The sequence below is a fragment of the Dreissena polymorpha genome, chromosome 12, assembly GCF_020536995.1.
Source record: "Dreissena polymorpha isolate Duluth1 chromosome 12, UMN_Dpol_1.0, whole genome shotgun sequence".
Classification (NCBI taxonomy): domain Eukaryota; kingdom Metazoa; phylum Mollusca; class Bivalvia; order Myida; family Dreissenidae; genus Dreissena; species Dreissena polymorpha.
The window spans coordinates 71,088,896-71,106,000 of record NC_068366.1 but is presented as its reverse complement, the minus strand read 5'-3'; the positions used below and the strand labels follow the sequence as shown (position 1 = coordinate 71,106,000).

Below are 17,105 nucleotides of genomic sequence, written 5' to 3'. Positions count from 1 at the left end.
AATATTTTTTCAGGAAACTTGGAACATGGATAGATGGCACTATGGACATTATGCACGTTATTTCATTTTGTTCATACGTCAAAAATTATGGTTGCTATGGCAACAAATAGACTAGAAATACTGCTGGAAATGGTTTTCTGGATCCTGCGATAACTTTAAAAGTTCTTAATATTTTTTCATGAAACTTGGAACATGGATAGATGGCACTATGGACATTATGCACATTATTTCATTTTGTTAATACGTCAAAAATTCTGGTTGCTATGGCAACAAATAGACTAGAAATACTGCTGGAAATGGTTTTCTGGATCCTGCGATAACTTTAAAAGTTCTTAATATTTTTTCATGAAACTTGGAACATGGATAGATGGCAATATAAACATTATGCACATCATTTTATTTTGTTCCTACGTCTACAATTCTGGTTGCTATGGCGACAAATAAAACATATTCTGACAAATGGTGGACTTTCTGACAATGGTGGAGACGGTAGGAGTCTTTTATTGCTTGGCAATAGTCTTGTTTATTTTTCTTAACTCAATTTTTTTGAAGTGACATTTATTAAGTGATGTTTCCAATCTTATAAATACCAACAAGATATTTGAATAAGATCATCCTATGCAGTAATTGTCTCTATATTTAGAACATGAGGTGTTAAATACGCGTCTTTCTGAGCTAAATGCATGTACGTTAAGTGTCGTCCCAGATTAGCATGTGAAGTCAGGCTAATCAGGGACGACACTTTCTGCTTTTATGTAATTTTCCTTTAAAGGACGTATCTTCTTAACTAAAATCCAGTTAAGGCGGAAAGTGTCCTCTCAGGTCAGCCTATGCGGGCTGCATAGGCTTATCTTGGATGGCACTTTAAGCACATGCACTGAGCCCTGTTTTCCCAGAAGGAGGCTCAACTCTCATACCCACGTCAGCTTCCCACATCTGCAGTTGAGTTCAGTTCATGTTGGATCAGTTATTCTTAAAGAAACATGTTAATTATTACGGTTTTGTTGGCGAAGTGCAGAATTTTGGAGTGTTTTGTAATCATGGTTTTTATGTATGCAGATTAGAAATGTAAGTATCCAAGGACTCAGTCCTTTGGTATGTCTGAAGATTATCTGTTTCATGGGTAGAACCAGTACCTTAGGTGCACGAAATATATATATATACATATATACATATATATATATATATATATATATATATATATATATATATATATATATATATATATATATATATATATATATATAAATATATAATACGATCTGCTTTGGATCTGTTGTTCAGAGAAGACTGGCTGGGTGGGTTAATAGGGAACGGTTTCCGAGGATCCAAACGCAGTCGTTCATTCGCTCTTCATTTGTTTGGGCCGGTTTTTACCGTTCGAAGAGCGCTTAACTACAAATGCAATGATTGTGAGTTCGATCACATGGCCATAAATTTCTTTCTTCTCCCCTACCTCGGAATCAAGAAGGTATGTTCAAACGTATGTGCATGGATGACTGGTTACCAGCTATATATCCAAGGAAACGTGTGAGATGGTTACCAGACCGCCGTGCTATGACCGAACCACTATTGAAACAGCGAAAACTCCAACCAAGCAAACACATGTCGTTTGTTCGGTCTTCATTTTATTCACTCATTTGCTTTTATTGTTTTACGTGGATTACACATCAAGGGCCACGTTCATATATCTCCAGTAAATCACTAGTGGCTTGTAACAGTGTTCGTCGCATAAATGGTAAATTCTTATCGACTCCGTATGCTAGTACGGCACCATGTGGCTTTTCACGTGCAACTGTCACAGGTGTATTTACGTTTTCGAATATGGGAATCATGCGACTGACGTGCATCTATCGTATCTTTATAATACATGTACAGATAATTTACAAAACCAAATTGAGCGACTTACACAAACAGAAATGCAACGATTAATACAAAGGTTTGTGAACGAACAATCCACTCATTTCGGGAGGTGTGTGTTTGGGGGGGGGGGGTAAATAAATCCGCCTGGACTGCCCGTCCTCCAGTCGATAATTCAACACACTGTATTGGATAAATGCTTCAAACCACCCCGTCTGCGTCTTGTGTTTTGGCATAAAGTAGTATTCAAAATGATATGTTTACTGCCTTTTGAAATAAATAAATTATGTTTACCGGTAATTATTTTTATTATAATGTCACAGTTAGTGTTTCCAAAATGAAAAATGATTAATTATTATGCAATTGAGCCGCGTCGTGCAAACATGGGTTTTATCCCTTATGCGAATAGCGTATATCTAGACCAGCCTGCACACTCCGGCAATCAAGTCAGGAGCTACACTGTCCGCTATAAAGTGAAGAATATGGCATAAGAACCATTTTCACAAGATGTTGGTTAATTAGCATTTGTTTCTATCACTCCGTTCATTGGATTATTAACTAGAGGTATGATGACGTATTTCTATCGCTGTTTTTCAGTTAGTTTTTATTAACCAGGTTTTCCGAAGGAAAAAACTGGTTATTAGATTGGCGAATGTAATGGGGGCAGGGTGGCGGACGGGCAGGCGGCTGGGCGGAACGAGCTTGTCCGGGCCATAACAATGTCGTTCATTGTTAGGTTTTAAAATCATTTGGCACATTTGTTCACCATCATTGGACGGTGTTTCGCGCGAAAGAATTACGTCGATATCTCCAAGGTCAAGGTCACACTTTGAGTTCAAAGGTGAAAAATGGCCATAAATGATCTTGTCCTGGCCATAACTCTGTCATTCATTGTGAGATTTTTAAATTACTCGGTGCATTTGATCCCAATCATTGGACGTTGTGTCATGCGAAAGAATTACGTCGATATATCAAAGGCCAAGGTCGCCACGACTAAAAATATATTGAATTTGACACAAGGGGGGTAACTAGGAACAATCAGTTACAATGCACATTTTAAATTTTCTCCCTTTATCAGACTTTTTTTTCAAATTGAAAACCTGGTTTTGTGACAATTTTGTCGCTTGTTATTCCTATTTCAGGGTCATACGTGCAGAGAGTGTGTTGTTTTTTTTTTTTTTTAATCTCGGGACTTAATTAAATCTGCATCGATGATCTTGGTGTGAAATCTATCATCCATAAACAGTGACATCTAAAAATAATTTAGTAATGTCACAGATTATTGGAAGATATAACAGTGACACTTTTTATATGTTTTATCTTCACAATCGTGTATCACTAGCAGAGACATAGATACGTCTCTGTCACTAGTTAATCGCGTACGATGTAACTTCATCGTTTTTACGTAAATAATTGCCAGGTAATTGTATGTATGTGATGCTGACGATAAACTAACATCATGACATGTTTTATATGTAACTTAAAACATTTACCGTAATGTGTTAATATGCAAACATTATTTATTAAATAATTGTTGTTTACAGTACAATATCGGAGAGCAACTGCATGCAAAATAACACATATTTTCCACACAAAAAAACTTATTGCACAACATATTTCAAACTCGACTAACAACTCTCCAAAATTAGTCAGTTGAACTCGGCTTAAACATGATAAGAAAGCAAGTGACACAGTTGATACCCTTGGGAAATATTTCTGCCGAATTAAAACCAAGTCTTCATATTACCGTCACAAGCCAGTTGGTGTCAATGATTTAAAGGAATAATCTATGAAGAATCGCGATGCGTTTCAAAGATTCTGTAAGATATAGCTAGATGACATAATGGTATCTATTCCTTTACGTGTTATCTATTAATCGAATGAGAAAAAATGAAACGTGTTAAATAATACATTTTGTGACAGTTTCTGGGTACGCCTCGAACGAGGATAAACGATAGCTGGATGATTTATGAGCCGCGTCATCCCAAAATGGGTCTTCTGCCACATGCGATCTACGAGAAGGCTAGTCAGGAGCTACCCTGCCCGATATGGTTTATTCAAGATACATTAGACATTACAGTCCATGAGTACACATGTTGAATATATTTATACAAACAAAATGCATGCAAGTGGTCATCAATAAATACAAGTTCATGACAAGATTGATCATATTCAAACTATATTATATTCTATACATACATTGTTAAAAGGATACATGTATTTCAACATAATGTTAACATTAATAGCGCTATTGACAGCGAGAAGTCAACTTTTCTGACATGTAACTTACTCAAAATAATATTTATAGACATTTCTTTGAATAAATGCTTTATGAACATAATTTGCTAAATTTCTGTTAATTGTTTGGTTATCAGATTGCATTAACTCTATAAATTTTGGAATATTTGGTCTTTTCCAGTAATATTGCTTTATGTATTTTTTTCTAATATCATTGTATAAGGAACATTCAAGCAAAAAATGAAATTCATCCTCCAAGACATTGCAATGTTAACATTTTCTTTCCTGGACTGGTATAGATTCTGGTTTATGCCATCTGCCTGACTCTATTTCTAATCTATGAGAGGATACTCTTAGTCGGCACAGATTAAACCTAAACTTATCAATAGTAACATCATTTAAATAAGGCTGTAATTCAAATTTACAAAAAAGATTATAATTAACTTACTGCTCTTGATGAATTCTCAGTTCAGACATCCAATTTTGTATAAAAGCATCATTTAATCTCAATATGTATTGAACGGTTTTCATTATCCCGTTTAGTACTCAAGTTAACACAGACTAAGTGGAACGTGACTAGATTTCTGACATCTGTATTCGGATTCGTAAGCGCAATTCTACATTTCTTACACTAATTTATTGTCCGCGGAAGAATGACATAATTTCTAAACAAGCATGCTTCCTTGCATTTTTAAAGGTCATACGTTATTTTCCACTGTTTGGAACATGGAATTGCCGTTTTTAAAATCGCTGTTACTTCTTTATTTACTTCAGAAAAGAATAACAATAAATTTGTTATTTGATACACAATTATTTGTAGGTTGACATTGAACAATACCAATGATCTATACATTAACACAGAATAGAAACACCCATTCGGACCAATAAAAAGATAGATCGGGAATCCGTACGGCAAAAACGAGATCTATATCACGTGACATCAATCGGACAGTCGCTGATCTTCCTCTGTTATCTGGCGTTATCATGCGCTACGGCAGCGTGTCCGCCGGTTTGATTGTAATAAAGAACATTTCATTACTTCGTACAATATAACTGAATACATGTGAAACATGAAACAAGTTTCGATATTCATAGAAGCTTCGATGCATTAAAAGTAAAAATACAACATAATAGACATGAAAAAATATGTGTATCTGAACCAATATTAAGCAACAATACTTAATAATAGTTTTTTAGTCTGAGTTAGCTGTTTTGCAAGCGCACCTTTTAATACGCTATTGCCTTCAACTTAGTTATTTTTAAAATAATAAATCAAGTTTAAATATATAGGTGATATCAAAATCTTAAGTCTCTAACGTTATGCTTTTAACTTTAATATTTTTAAATTGAGAGATTTCAGGCTAGTTAGACATTTTAAAGTATATATCTGCCTTTGCCTAAAACGTTTTTGTTACTGTTTAAATATGTCTAAATTATCATGTACGTATCATTTTAACGGGTAATAAAAACACGAATAAGTTCAATCTCCACACAGAGATGTCGTTCCTTGCACTCACATACATGTAATGTAACCGTCGTGCAATTAAGAGATTGGAACACGTTTTTAAAGGTGAAATTTTAAAGGTAAAAACAAGCATGAACAAGTTCAAGAAAACTTTGATTTTAACGTGAATAGTCTCAGAGATATTCATAAGCGAATCTTTGTAACAGTTTAGGCCGACGCAGATTTTTTTATTGAAAATTACACATCCGTCTTTGCCTAATATAAAAGTGTTTCTTTTTAAATACCTCTGATTTACGTACCATCGTAAAGGTAATATAGAAATGTAAACGACTAAGAAAACATGCAGATTTTCTTGTTGAAAAGTACATATTCGCCTTTGCCCTCAACTAATGTAAATGTATTATAATGTAATATAAACAAGAAATATCTTTAAAAAAGATATACGGCGTTGATTGTGGTCGATGTTTATGAACGATCAAAAGTTATCTCTATGAGATAAAAAGTAGCGGATGCCTTTTTTTTCTGCGCAGTTCTTAGCTACATCACAAGCAAATCAATTACGGGGTGTTGCGCCAGATTTCGTGGCTTATTTTGCTTTATGTGATATTATTACTCAGATATCTATATTTACAGAATAAAAAAACACAAGAAACATGAAAATAAACGAGTGCATATAGGTCAGCCGACAATACTCGAATCTTATTTAATTGCATAATTATAGTATAGTGAATTATTGTGCTCATGCTTAATAAACTGGTCTAAATGGATAAATATTTCTAATTAATTTTATCAAAATTGGTCCTTATCATGCAAATGTTGAAAACATATTAAAAATCGATGATTGACATACCACAACAATATCGCCGAATATCTTTATTTAGTATCTTTCTGATCAAAACAGACTTCAAGTGCACAAAGTTTACGAGACGGCGTTTATATAAAGATTTCTGCAACTGACCGCAAACTGACCTTGATACCTTGCGGATTGGAATGCAATGCATTAAAGTTAGGTAACAATTCTGCTGCTGAAACGACGGCTTGTTTACGCCAACTGTACACGACCAAGGCAACAGCTGTGCCTAAAATATTGATATATCGACAAAGCGACTAAACGAACTATTTACTCCATCAGACAAAAATAGCATAGATTCCAATTTTTTCCTTCAATGAAAAGATCGCAACCCCTTCTGCGAACTCCGGTGATGAACTGTATATAAACTCTGACTTTCACACACTGGCCGCGAATTGACCCGAAACCTCGCGGGTTGAAATGCAATGCAAGTAAGTACTAAATATGAGAATATAGCCTTTAGTATAAACGCTTTTGCGCTGGTAATTCTCTGAAAATAAAAGGTGAACGCACAAACTGTATTTATGTCGAAAATTGATTGTAAAACTGTTCTATCTATTGAGCCTTTTCATTAGAGATAAAATTGTTTCATGCAGTAAAACAGTGTTGCAAAGACGCGGATATGTTTCCAATGTTCTGGTGTTATACTCAAATCAGCCAATGGAATAAATGAAGTGTATTCATTCGTACCTAGCCGCGGGAAATTTCATTTGAATATTATTGGACACTTACAAAGGTCAAGTCAGGGTGAAAAGCTGGCTTAATACAGCTTACGCCGAAAAAAACTATAGCCGAAAATAAATATAGCAATTTTTACTGAATAATTAAAAATATTTTCAGTGGAGAAAATTTGAACTATTTCAGGCCGTGGCACACTCTTTATAGAAAAGTTCATGTTTATTGAAAGATCTTTGATTTTACGTTGGTAATATTGTACCATCTCCTTAATTTAACGCGTGTGTTTTACGGCCTATGTTCTTTCCATCGAATCCATAGACACGTCTATGGATCAACTATCAAAACAGTCGATATCTCGCCAATGAGAAAGAGTTGCGTCATCTTTCGGTTGATGTGGTTATACATGTAGTGCATAGTTTCCTTACAAAAGCGCGTCTATAACGATATTTGCTATCGATTTATAACTATTGAACTCAATTGTTTTCAATCAGTTATTCAATTGCTCGCAATAATTGGCCTCATTCCTAATGCGGACATTTTTAGCGTGTAAATTTACCTATAACCATTTGTACAGTACAGTATACAATAATGAATAAGCTCGAAGCAGAATAAAGGTCACCGTCAATGTTTACGTACACGACAGAAATCTGGATGGTTCCGCTAGGCTTGTGTTACTTGTAGACAGGCAATATTTAAAGTGTGCAAACAGTTTAAATGCAATCACTTTCTATTGGATCAGAAAAGCAAGTTGTGCATACAGTATACATACAGCCAATAGTGCATGATATTTTGAAGGTAAGTTAACAAAAATGCATGCCAAGTTGAGAACTTAAAGCAGCTTGTACACAGAAAAAGGCTGATATTGTTAATGACTAATGTTATTGATTTTCGTAAATTTTTGTACTTTTTGTCAGAGTTTTGGATATTAATAAATAGTAACTTCTATAGTTTCAGATCTCATTTGTCGTTATATCATGTGTTTATGCAGTACGTGATGTTGCAATAGTACATATTAATTAATAAAATGTGCACTTATAATCTTAATTGGCAATTTCCCATGTTTACGTGTTAACATTAAATATATTTAATGACAATGGAGGTGTACCAAATAAAAAGATTAAATGTACAAAAAATGACTGGATCAATACCAAGCAATGACTGAATTAATGAACTGATCTGTAGTGATAAAGACATGTACAATATAATCACATTTTAACTCTTTCCCAAGTAGAAGCAAAGTGAAAATTGCTATGTACAAACAGCATAAAACCAGAACAGCCTGCGAGTAACTCGCAGTCTGTTCAGGTTTTATGCTATTTGCTGCTCATCAGTATCTTAGGTTTGGAAATGAAGCCTTAAAAACTTGAATCTAGTAAGAAAGGTCTTAAATGTAAATTTGAAAGGGACTACAAATGCATCATAATACTATCAAAGTGGTAAAGGGTTAAAAAGCTAATTTGAATTGGATGGCGGATCAAGAGCAGTTGCAGGATAAGGCACTGTACCATTATACAGTACTTGTAGGTATTCTTATAGCAGTAATGATTATTATAAGATACAGTACTGTATTTGCAGTTTACATGACCTTGAGGCCCATCCTAAGATTAGAAAATAAATGTTAGATCTATAATAAGTAGTAATAAGCATGTTGCATTTACAGTGCTGAGACATGACACGTGAGGCGTCAACCCCAACACTGGTGGTGGTTGAAACAGTGCCCCTCAGTGGGGACCATCTACCAAAATCAGAGCGTCAGGCAGTGCAGCGTAACCCTGCCCTTGATGGCATCATTGACTTCACTGGCGGGACAATAGGTTGGTTGATGGATCATGTAATATATTAGCACTGCACAGGAAAAGGAGTGGCACAAGCTTATCAGGGATGACTCTTTGCCTCTAAACTGGATTTTCTTTCAAAAAGGGACTTCTTGTAACATAAAAAAATCAGAAAAGTGGAAAGTGTTGTCCCTGATTAGCCTTTTGGACTGCACAGGCAGATCTGGGACAACACTTAATGCTAATACATTTAACCCAGTCTACCCTGAATGCGGCTGATATACAGATTTATAATCTTTGGATGAATTGTTTTGTTTTGGGAATTATCCAGAGTTTCATAGGCTAATGTCACCTGTCAATAATACCCAAAAGGGGAGTTAGACAGTATAGATAGATAGATAGATAGATAGATAGATAGATAGATAGATAGATTGATAGATAGATTGATAGATATAGATAGATAGATAGATAGATAGATAGATAGATAGATAGATAGATAGATAGATAGATAGATAGATAATGGTTAAGATTTGTTATTTTCTTCTCAATTGTTGGAGAATAATTTTTTTTTTAAGTCTTTATTTGATACATAAACAAATTGTAATTAATAAAGTTTTAACTGTAGTAATACTTGTATTAAAAGAATGGTTCCCAGATTTGTCAATTGGCCATATTTTGTTTTGCAGGGGCTATCGCCTCTGTTTATGTGGGACAGTCATTGGACACAGTGAAGGTGAAAATGCAAACATTTCCACATTTGTACAAGAATGCCTTGGACTGTTTTGTAAAGACGTACAGACAGGATGGTATAGCACGAGGATTGTACGCTGGAACTGTGCCAGCATTAGCCGCAAACATATCTGAAAACTCTGTTCTCTTTATGTTCTACGGACTCTGTCAAAAGCTTATGGCCAAAGTAGTGCGTAAAGACAATGTTTCTCATCTGAATCCCCTGGAAAATGCATTGTCAGGGGGGACGGCAGCGTTCTTTTCTTCGTTTACCTTGTGTCCAACAGAGCTGGTTAAGTGTCGACTTCAGGCAATGAGGGAAACAGCTGTGAAAGGAACAGGAGAGAAGCCTAATATGTATGTTTAGCTCATATGAAATATAGATTTGAGAAACCCTTGTGAGAAAATGGGGCTTAATGCATGTGTGTAAATGTCGTCCCAGTTTAGCCTGTGCAGTCTGCAGGCTAACGGTCATCATGAAAGACACTTTATTGAAAGGAAGTCTCTTCTAAACAAAAATCCAGTCATGGTGGAAAGTGTCATCCCTGATTAGCCTGCGCAGATTGCACACACTAATCTGGGATGACAACGCACATGAATAAAGCCCACTTTTCCCAGATAGTTGCTTATAAAAATTGTGTGTGCAAAAGTTTAGTTGACAAAGTGAAGTGTGCATGAGTGAATGGCCTAAAATGTGACCAAAAAACTTGCTTATCAATAAATACCACAGTCATAAAGTATGACAGTGATTTGAAATTAACTACATGTGTACTATATTTTGCCATAATGGCATAATATAGTAGTTCATTTGAAATCACTGTCACAGCCATATTAGAATTTGATGTGTGTTACATTAAATAAAATAAATTAAGTTGCTGCAGCTTGTGTAAAAAAACACACACCCTCATGCAACTAAAAAATTGAATATGACATGTGAGACATGATGTACATTTTTAATTGATTTAAAATTCTAGTGGGCCTTTTACTCTGACAAAAGAAATTCTGCGTCAAGAAGGCATAAGGGGATTGTACAAGGGTTTGACAGCCACATTTATGAGGGAGATTCCAGGATATGTGTTCTTCTTTGGAGGCTACGAGACTGCACGTCATCTGCTCACACCGGCAGGCAAAACCAAGGATGATATAGGTCAGGTGCACAGAGCAGCACTGTGAGAAAACCAAGTTTAATGCATGCGAAAAGGATTGTCTCAGATAAGCATGTGCAGTCTGCAGAGTTTAATAAGGGACATCAATTTCTGCGGAAATGGTATTTATTTTTGTTTGGAGGAAGTCTCTTAGCCAGAGGCTGATTGGGGACAAAACTTTAAGCATGCATGAAGACCCTTTTTTTCTTGAGTGTGGCTCATTTCTAATAAAAGTGCAGGTAATTCCAGACCGCATTTACATGTGTCTGGTTTTGTTAGCTTTTGTGGAAAGAAGTCTGATAACCATCATGTAGACCAAGACACCCTCATAAAATCTGAAGCTTTACAGTTCCAAACTATGAATGTGATAGGGGATATATGCAGTTGTCTATACTGCGTTATTACCTCATTTTCTAACATATACTATATTTGCTTGTTTAGGTGCATTGAGGACTGTCATCTCGGGAGGTCTTGGAGGGGTGGCTCTGTGGGTAGCCATATTCCCTGCCGATGTCGTTAAGTCTCGTGTACAGATTGCAAGTACTGCTGGGACTGTAGAACCCACGTTCAGATCCGTCATTGTGCAGATATATAGACAAGAGGGTAAGCAGCTCCATTTATGGTATAAGTTATTGTATTAAATGAGAGCTAAGCTCTGTGAAAAAGGTGTTTAACGCATGTGCGTAAAGTGTCCTCCCAGATGAGCATGTGCAGTCAGCAAAGGCTTATCAGGGACAACACTTTGTGCTTTTATGATATTTTTCATTTAAAGAAAGTCTCTTCTTAGAAAAAATCTAGTTTAGGCAGAAAGTGTCGTCCCTGCGGACTCCACAGGCTAATCTGGAAAGACACTATACGCACATGCATAAAACCCTCGCAGAGCGTGGCTCATTTACAGAGCGTGGTTAAACAATGACATTAACGTCGTGGTGTTGCAGCTTGAGCTTCCAATAATATATGAGCAGCATTCTGTGAAAACTGGGCTTAATGCACGCACCTGCAGTGTCATGGTAGATTAGTTTGAGCAGTCCTCACTGATAAACTTGTGTGGACTGAATAGGCTAATCTGGGACAACTCTTCAAGCACATGCATTAAGCCCCATTTTCCCAGTGCAAGGATCATATATTATCTAAATTATTAGCTCTTTTTTATTGCAATACATAAACCATTGGTAAATTATTGTCATTGTACTTGTATTATGATTTCTAAAATGTGTGCCCGTATTAGGTGCCACACCATTTCAAGAAGTTCTGTACTAGGATTCCATACTATGATAGATAATATATATAACGGACAAATCATTATTATGTCAAGATGGAGGGGAAAAAACTGTCTATACATTTGTACACATGAATAAATGTTCATTAACTAGTCAGTCACTTTTGTCTCTGTTTAATCAACAATTATTTTGAGATCAGATTGCAACCTTCAACCTTAAACTTTAGATGTGCAAAACACCTTTTTCATGAGTTATGTGTTCTTGAACTTGGCCTTTTTTATGGCAGATGCATAAAATGTTCGTGGAGTAAATTACTTCTATATTTCTCAAGCCTTTGAATATAAAAGGGGAGTATCTCATCAAAATGAAGTGCAGATTTGCAGGACACATTTTTTTGCATGCACTGATACCAACATTACTGAGTTATTTGCCCTTGAACTTAGCCACGGACATGGCTGCTATGCTTTTTACAAATTGTTGGGAATCATTTTAGTCACATATTTGACAAAGCTGTCATTTGCATCTGGTTCACAGTCATTCATTTCATATACATGTAGCTGTGTACGTTTTAAGAAGCAGTGAATATTCTTAAAATAAAACTATCAAAAGTAAAAGTTTTTCGCAAATTGTTTGATCATAAGATCAGGGAGTCTGTATAAATTACTTTTCTTTAGTGTGTTGTAGTTTAACCCTTTCCCCCATAAGAAGCAAAGTGAAAATGCCTTTTGCAACCAGCATAAAACCAGAACAGCCCTCGAGTAACTCGCAGTCTGTTCAGGTTTTATGCTGTTGGCTGCTCATCGGTATCTCAGGGTTGCAAATGAAGCCTTTAAAACTTGAATTTAGTAAGAAAGGTTTTTAATTAAGGTTTCCCCCATAAGAAGCAAAGTGAAAATGCCTTTTGCAACCAGCATAAAACCAGAACAGCCCTCGAGTAACTCGCAGTCTGTTCAGGTTTTATGCTGTTGGCTGCTCATCGGTATCTCAGGGTTGCAAATGAAGCATTTAAAACTTGAATTTAGTAAGAAAGGTATTTAATTAAGGTAGCGCACCCGTAATGGGTACCTATCCAATTATAATCGAATCTATTATTTTTTTAATCAGCATCATTTCACTGAACTACATGCAAATTTTTAGGTAGTCTTTCCATGCTTTTTAAAAAAATATACTGATTTTTTCAAAACCACCCACACACTCGGCTTTTGTCCAGTTTATGTGCACCCCTGGGGTATATGAAAGTTCCATAATTCATCCAGATTTCCAAATATAGGCATGCAGTTGGTGTGTACAGATGCAGTAAAGGTGTTTACAGTTTAAACAAGATGAAAAAAGTTTTCTTTTAAAGACATTTATTTATTTTTTATAACTTGTTATCTATGGAAGAGCGCCATGAAATGTAAGTGGTTTCAGGCAAGTAGAAATTGGGTTGGTTAAAAACAAAGTGTCATAAATTCAAAATAGTATCATGTAAGTAATTTTTTAACTTAGTTTTTATAGATACACTATATACAGCAAAAATACAAAGAAGTAGACAGATTCACCGTTTACTTTTTGAAATAAAAATAAAAATGCAACAAGCATGGTTCGTATTTTCAGCAGTAAATCACCCTATTTAGCCATAACGTTGCTTTAATTTTTAAAAGTGAAGAATGTGCATAAAAATTGCAACATATTTAACAATAAACATAGCGTATATGCCATATTAAATCAAATTAAGTTAGAAAAGAAATAAAAAGCGTCGCAAAAAAGTATACGTCATCGGCAGGATTTGAACCTGCGCAGGAATATCCCAAAAGATTTCTAGTCTATCGCCTTAACCACTAGGCTACGGCACCTAATATTAAGCTCTTCAACCTTCGAAGAAATCGCGAGAAATCATTAGGGGTGTGCTACCTTAAATTTAACTTTCTAAAAGACTACAAATGCGTCAAAATACGTATCAAAGTGGTAACGGGTTAACTTAATCAATCATAGTTGATGCTCAGAAGTTTGGTCATACGTAATATTACATTTGCTTAACTGTTTCAGGTTTGCTTGCCCTCTATAAGGGCCTTGGTCCAACTGTTCTACGTACATTTCCTGCAACTGGGGCACTCTTCCTTGCCTACGAAAATACAAAGAAATGGCTTGGATACATGGCCGATACTTACACGTGATAGAATTGGATTTTTGAACATATGGCTTCATGTTATATTTTCGGCTATTGGGGTGGTTGTGATTTTTTAAACTATACAAATATTTCACATTTGATATTAACAAATTAGGGTGACCAGAGTGTTGGCAGTGTTATATTATTGATGATATATTGTGCACAGATCTGTTTAACGGTCTTAATTGTTTCCTTTTAAGAGCTGCAAGATTGCTACTTATTACCTGCAAGAACATTATGTGACATGTGGTTGGCAAGATTATATCATATTAAATAATAACATTTTCATGTTTCCCTTATTTGTAGTTACGAAAACAAATACTCAATCATTTGTGTATTGAAATTAGAAACTTTATAGTGAATTTGGCAGTGGCATAGTGGATATGGTGTCCCCCAATCGACCAAGACATGGGTTTGATAACCACTGGGAGAATTCCTTCAATCTCACACAAAGACACCAAGCACTGGTTCTTGTTCTAAGAAACGGACTTTCAATAAGCCTAAGGCATTCAATGCAATCAAGCGAAAATAAATAGGTTGAAACTAAATTAGTACCTGAATTTTTCATTTGGAAATAACTTGTGGAATTTCAATACCATAAAATTGAATAATTTTTAGACTTCAAACACAAAGTGACTGTAATCTTGTTATTCCCAGGAGGCAAACTAAGATGGCGGATAGATCTTTAGCTGTTGTTGGCCCGAAGTGGTGGAACAATCTACCAAGCCACTTAAAACTCATTTGTTCAATCTTTTTCATGGATAACCAATGTGCAGTGTTTGTAAAGCGCAATAGAATATTTTTATAATAATTTTTGCGCTATATATGTGACATGTATTTGTTTTTATTTTTCTTAAATTTGAACTGTTCATCTTGTTCAAAACCACACAGATGCCAAGTTATCATTCATGAAACAAATGTTCCGACTAATTTTCATAAAGATTGGTAAATAAAGATATACTTTTCAGTGTCAACAATCTGTTTTATTTAACTTTGTGATTGGACGGTGGGTAGATAATGTCTGACTGTGGTGTCAGCACATACAGTAGAGATCCATTTGACAGATTTTAATTTAGTTGTATAAAAAGAATATGTAAATTATACATTAACACCTTGCCTTGGACTACATATAGGATGGGTGGGGTCAATAATGGTTTTCTTCAACTATTGCCTTTTGTTGAATATTTATACAATGAGTTATTTATAAAATGACTGAACTGAATACGGCTTAGGGAGTCCAAATAATAATAGGCAAAGACAATAACAAAATCAGATTGAAATGAGCACAATTGCGTAATCCCTGCACAACTAAGTATTGAACCATGGCTTAATAAGATTTAGAGTTTCATAAAGACAGTCTTGTAAGTTGGACCTGATTGATGCTATGTCTGCTGTGTCATCGAAACAGACCTGATACCATTTTAAAGTGTCCATCCGTTCATATATGTCCCTCTCCTACACGCAGGAGAATTATTCAGTTATAAATGTATTTATATACAAGTCACATTCTGGGAACACTGCATTCATGCATGTGGCTGAAGTTTGGTCCCAGATGAAAACTGCATTCATGCATGTGGCTGAAGTTTGGTCCCAGATAAGCCTGCACAGTCCACATAGGCTATCATGCATGTGGCTGAAGTTTGGTCCCAGATAAGCCTGTGCAGTCAACATAGGCTATCATGCATGTTGCTGAAGTTTGGTCCCAGATAAGCCTGTGCAGTCAACATAGGCTATCATGCATGTGGCTGAAGTTTGGTCCCAGATAAGCCTGCACAGTCCACATAGGCTATCATGCATGTGGCTGAAGTTTGGTCCCAGATAAGCCTGTGCAGTCCACATAGGCTATCGTGCATGTGGCTTAAGTTTGATCCCAGATAAGCCTGTGCAGTCCACATAGGCTATCATGCATGTGGCTGAAGTTTGGTCCCAGATAAGCCTGTGCAGTCCACATAGGCTATCATGCATGTGGCTGAAGTTTGGTCCCAGATAAGCCTGTGCAGTCCACATAGGCTATTGTGCATGTGGCTGAAGTTTGGTCCCAGATAAGCCTGTGCAGTCCACATAGGCTATCATGCATGTGGCTGAAGTTTGGTCCCAGATAAGCCTGTGCAGTCCACATAGTCTATCATGCATGTGGCTGAAGTTTGGTCCCAGATAAGCCTGTGCAGTGCACACAGGCTTATCAGGGGCGACACTTCCTGCTTAAACTGGAATAAAAAGAGACTTCCTTTAAACAAAAAAATACTATAAAAGCGGACAGTGTCTGGGATGACACTTCACACTCATGTCTGTGATGACACTTCACACTCATGTCTGTGATGACACTTCACACTCATGCAGTGTCTGGGATGACACTTCACACTCATGTCTGTGGTGACACTTCACACTCATGTCTGTGATGACACTTCACACTCATGTCTGTGATGACACTTAACACTCATGTCTGTGATGACACTTCACACTCATGTCTGGGATGACACTTCCCACTCATGCAGTGTCTGGGATGACACTTCCCACTCATGCAGTGTCTGGGATGACACTCCACACTCATGCTGTGTCTGGGATGACACTTCCCACTCATGCAGTGTCTGGGATGACACTTCCCACTCATGCAGTGTCTGGGATGACACTTCACACTCATGCAGTGTCTGGGATGACACTTCACACTCATGCAGTGTCTGTGATGACACTTCCCACTCATGCAGTGTCTGGGATGACACTTCCCACTCATGCAGTGTCTGGGATGACACTTCCCACTCATGCAGTGTCTGGGATGACACTTCCCACTCATGCAGTGTCTGGGATGACACTTCCCACTCATGCAGTGTCTGGGATGACACTTCCCACTCATGCAGTGTCTGGGATGACACTTCCCACTCATGCAGTGTCTGTGATGACACTTCACACTCATGCTGTGTCTGGGATGACACTTCCCACTCATGCAGTGTCTGAGATGACACTTCACACTCATGCTGTGTCTGGGATGACACTTCCCA

The 17,105-nt window shown here is 36.5% G+C and overlaps 1 protein-coding gene across 5 annotated transcripts; it reads left to right on the top strand.

Annotated features, from left to right (window-relative positions):
* The first annotated feature begins 1,854 nt into the window (after positions 1 to 1,854).
* LOC127853882 (mitochondrial ornithine transporter 1-like) lies at positions 1,855 to 14,395 on the top strand. Of its 5 annotated transcripts, none has more exons than XM_052388686.1 (6): positions 1,855 to 1,939; positions 8,752 to 8,905; positions 9,553 to 9,952; positions 10,570 to 10,742; positions 11,182 to 11,343; positions 13,989 to 14,395. In XM_052388686.1, exons 2-6 carry the CDS (start codon positions 8,761 to 8,763, stop codon positions 14,114 to 14,116), a joined length of 1,008 nt encoding a protein of 335 aa, XP_052244646.1. In that variant the 5' UTR covers positions 1,855 to 1,939; positions 8,752 to 8,760; the 3' UTR covers positions 14,117 to 14,395. The 5 variants fall into 5 exon arrangements, with proteins under 5 accessions (XP_052244646.1, XP_052244644.1, XP_052244643.1 ...); XM_052388684.1 differs by lacking the exon at positions 1,855 to 1,939 and adding an exon at positions 2,282 to 2,424; XM_052388683.1 differs by lacking the exon at positions 1,855 to 1,939 and adding an exon at positions 3,545 to 3,706.
* The last annotated feature ends 2,710 nt before the right edge of the window (positions 14,396 to 17,105 follow it).

Excerpts from the sequence above, each read along its gene's own strand:
- LOC127853882 (XM_052388686.1), top strand. The coding sequence starts at position 8,761 with ATGACACGTGAGGCGTCAACCCCAACACTGGTGGTGGTTGAAACAGTG. Across the intron at positions 8,906-9,552 it reads CTTCACTGGCGGGACAATAG|GGGCTATCGCCTCTGTTTAT; the intron begins GTTGGTTGATGG and ends TTTGTTTTGCAG. Across the intron at positions 11,344-13,988 it reads GCAGATATATAGACAAGAGG|GTTTGCTTGCCCTCTATAAG; the intron begins GTAAGCAGCTCC and ends TAACTGTTTCAG.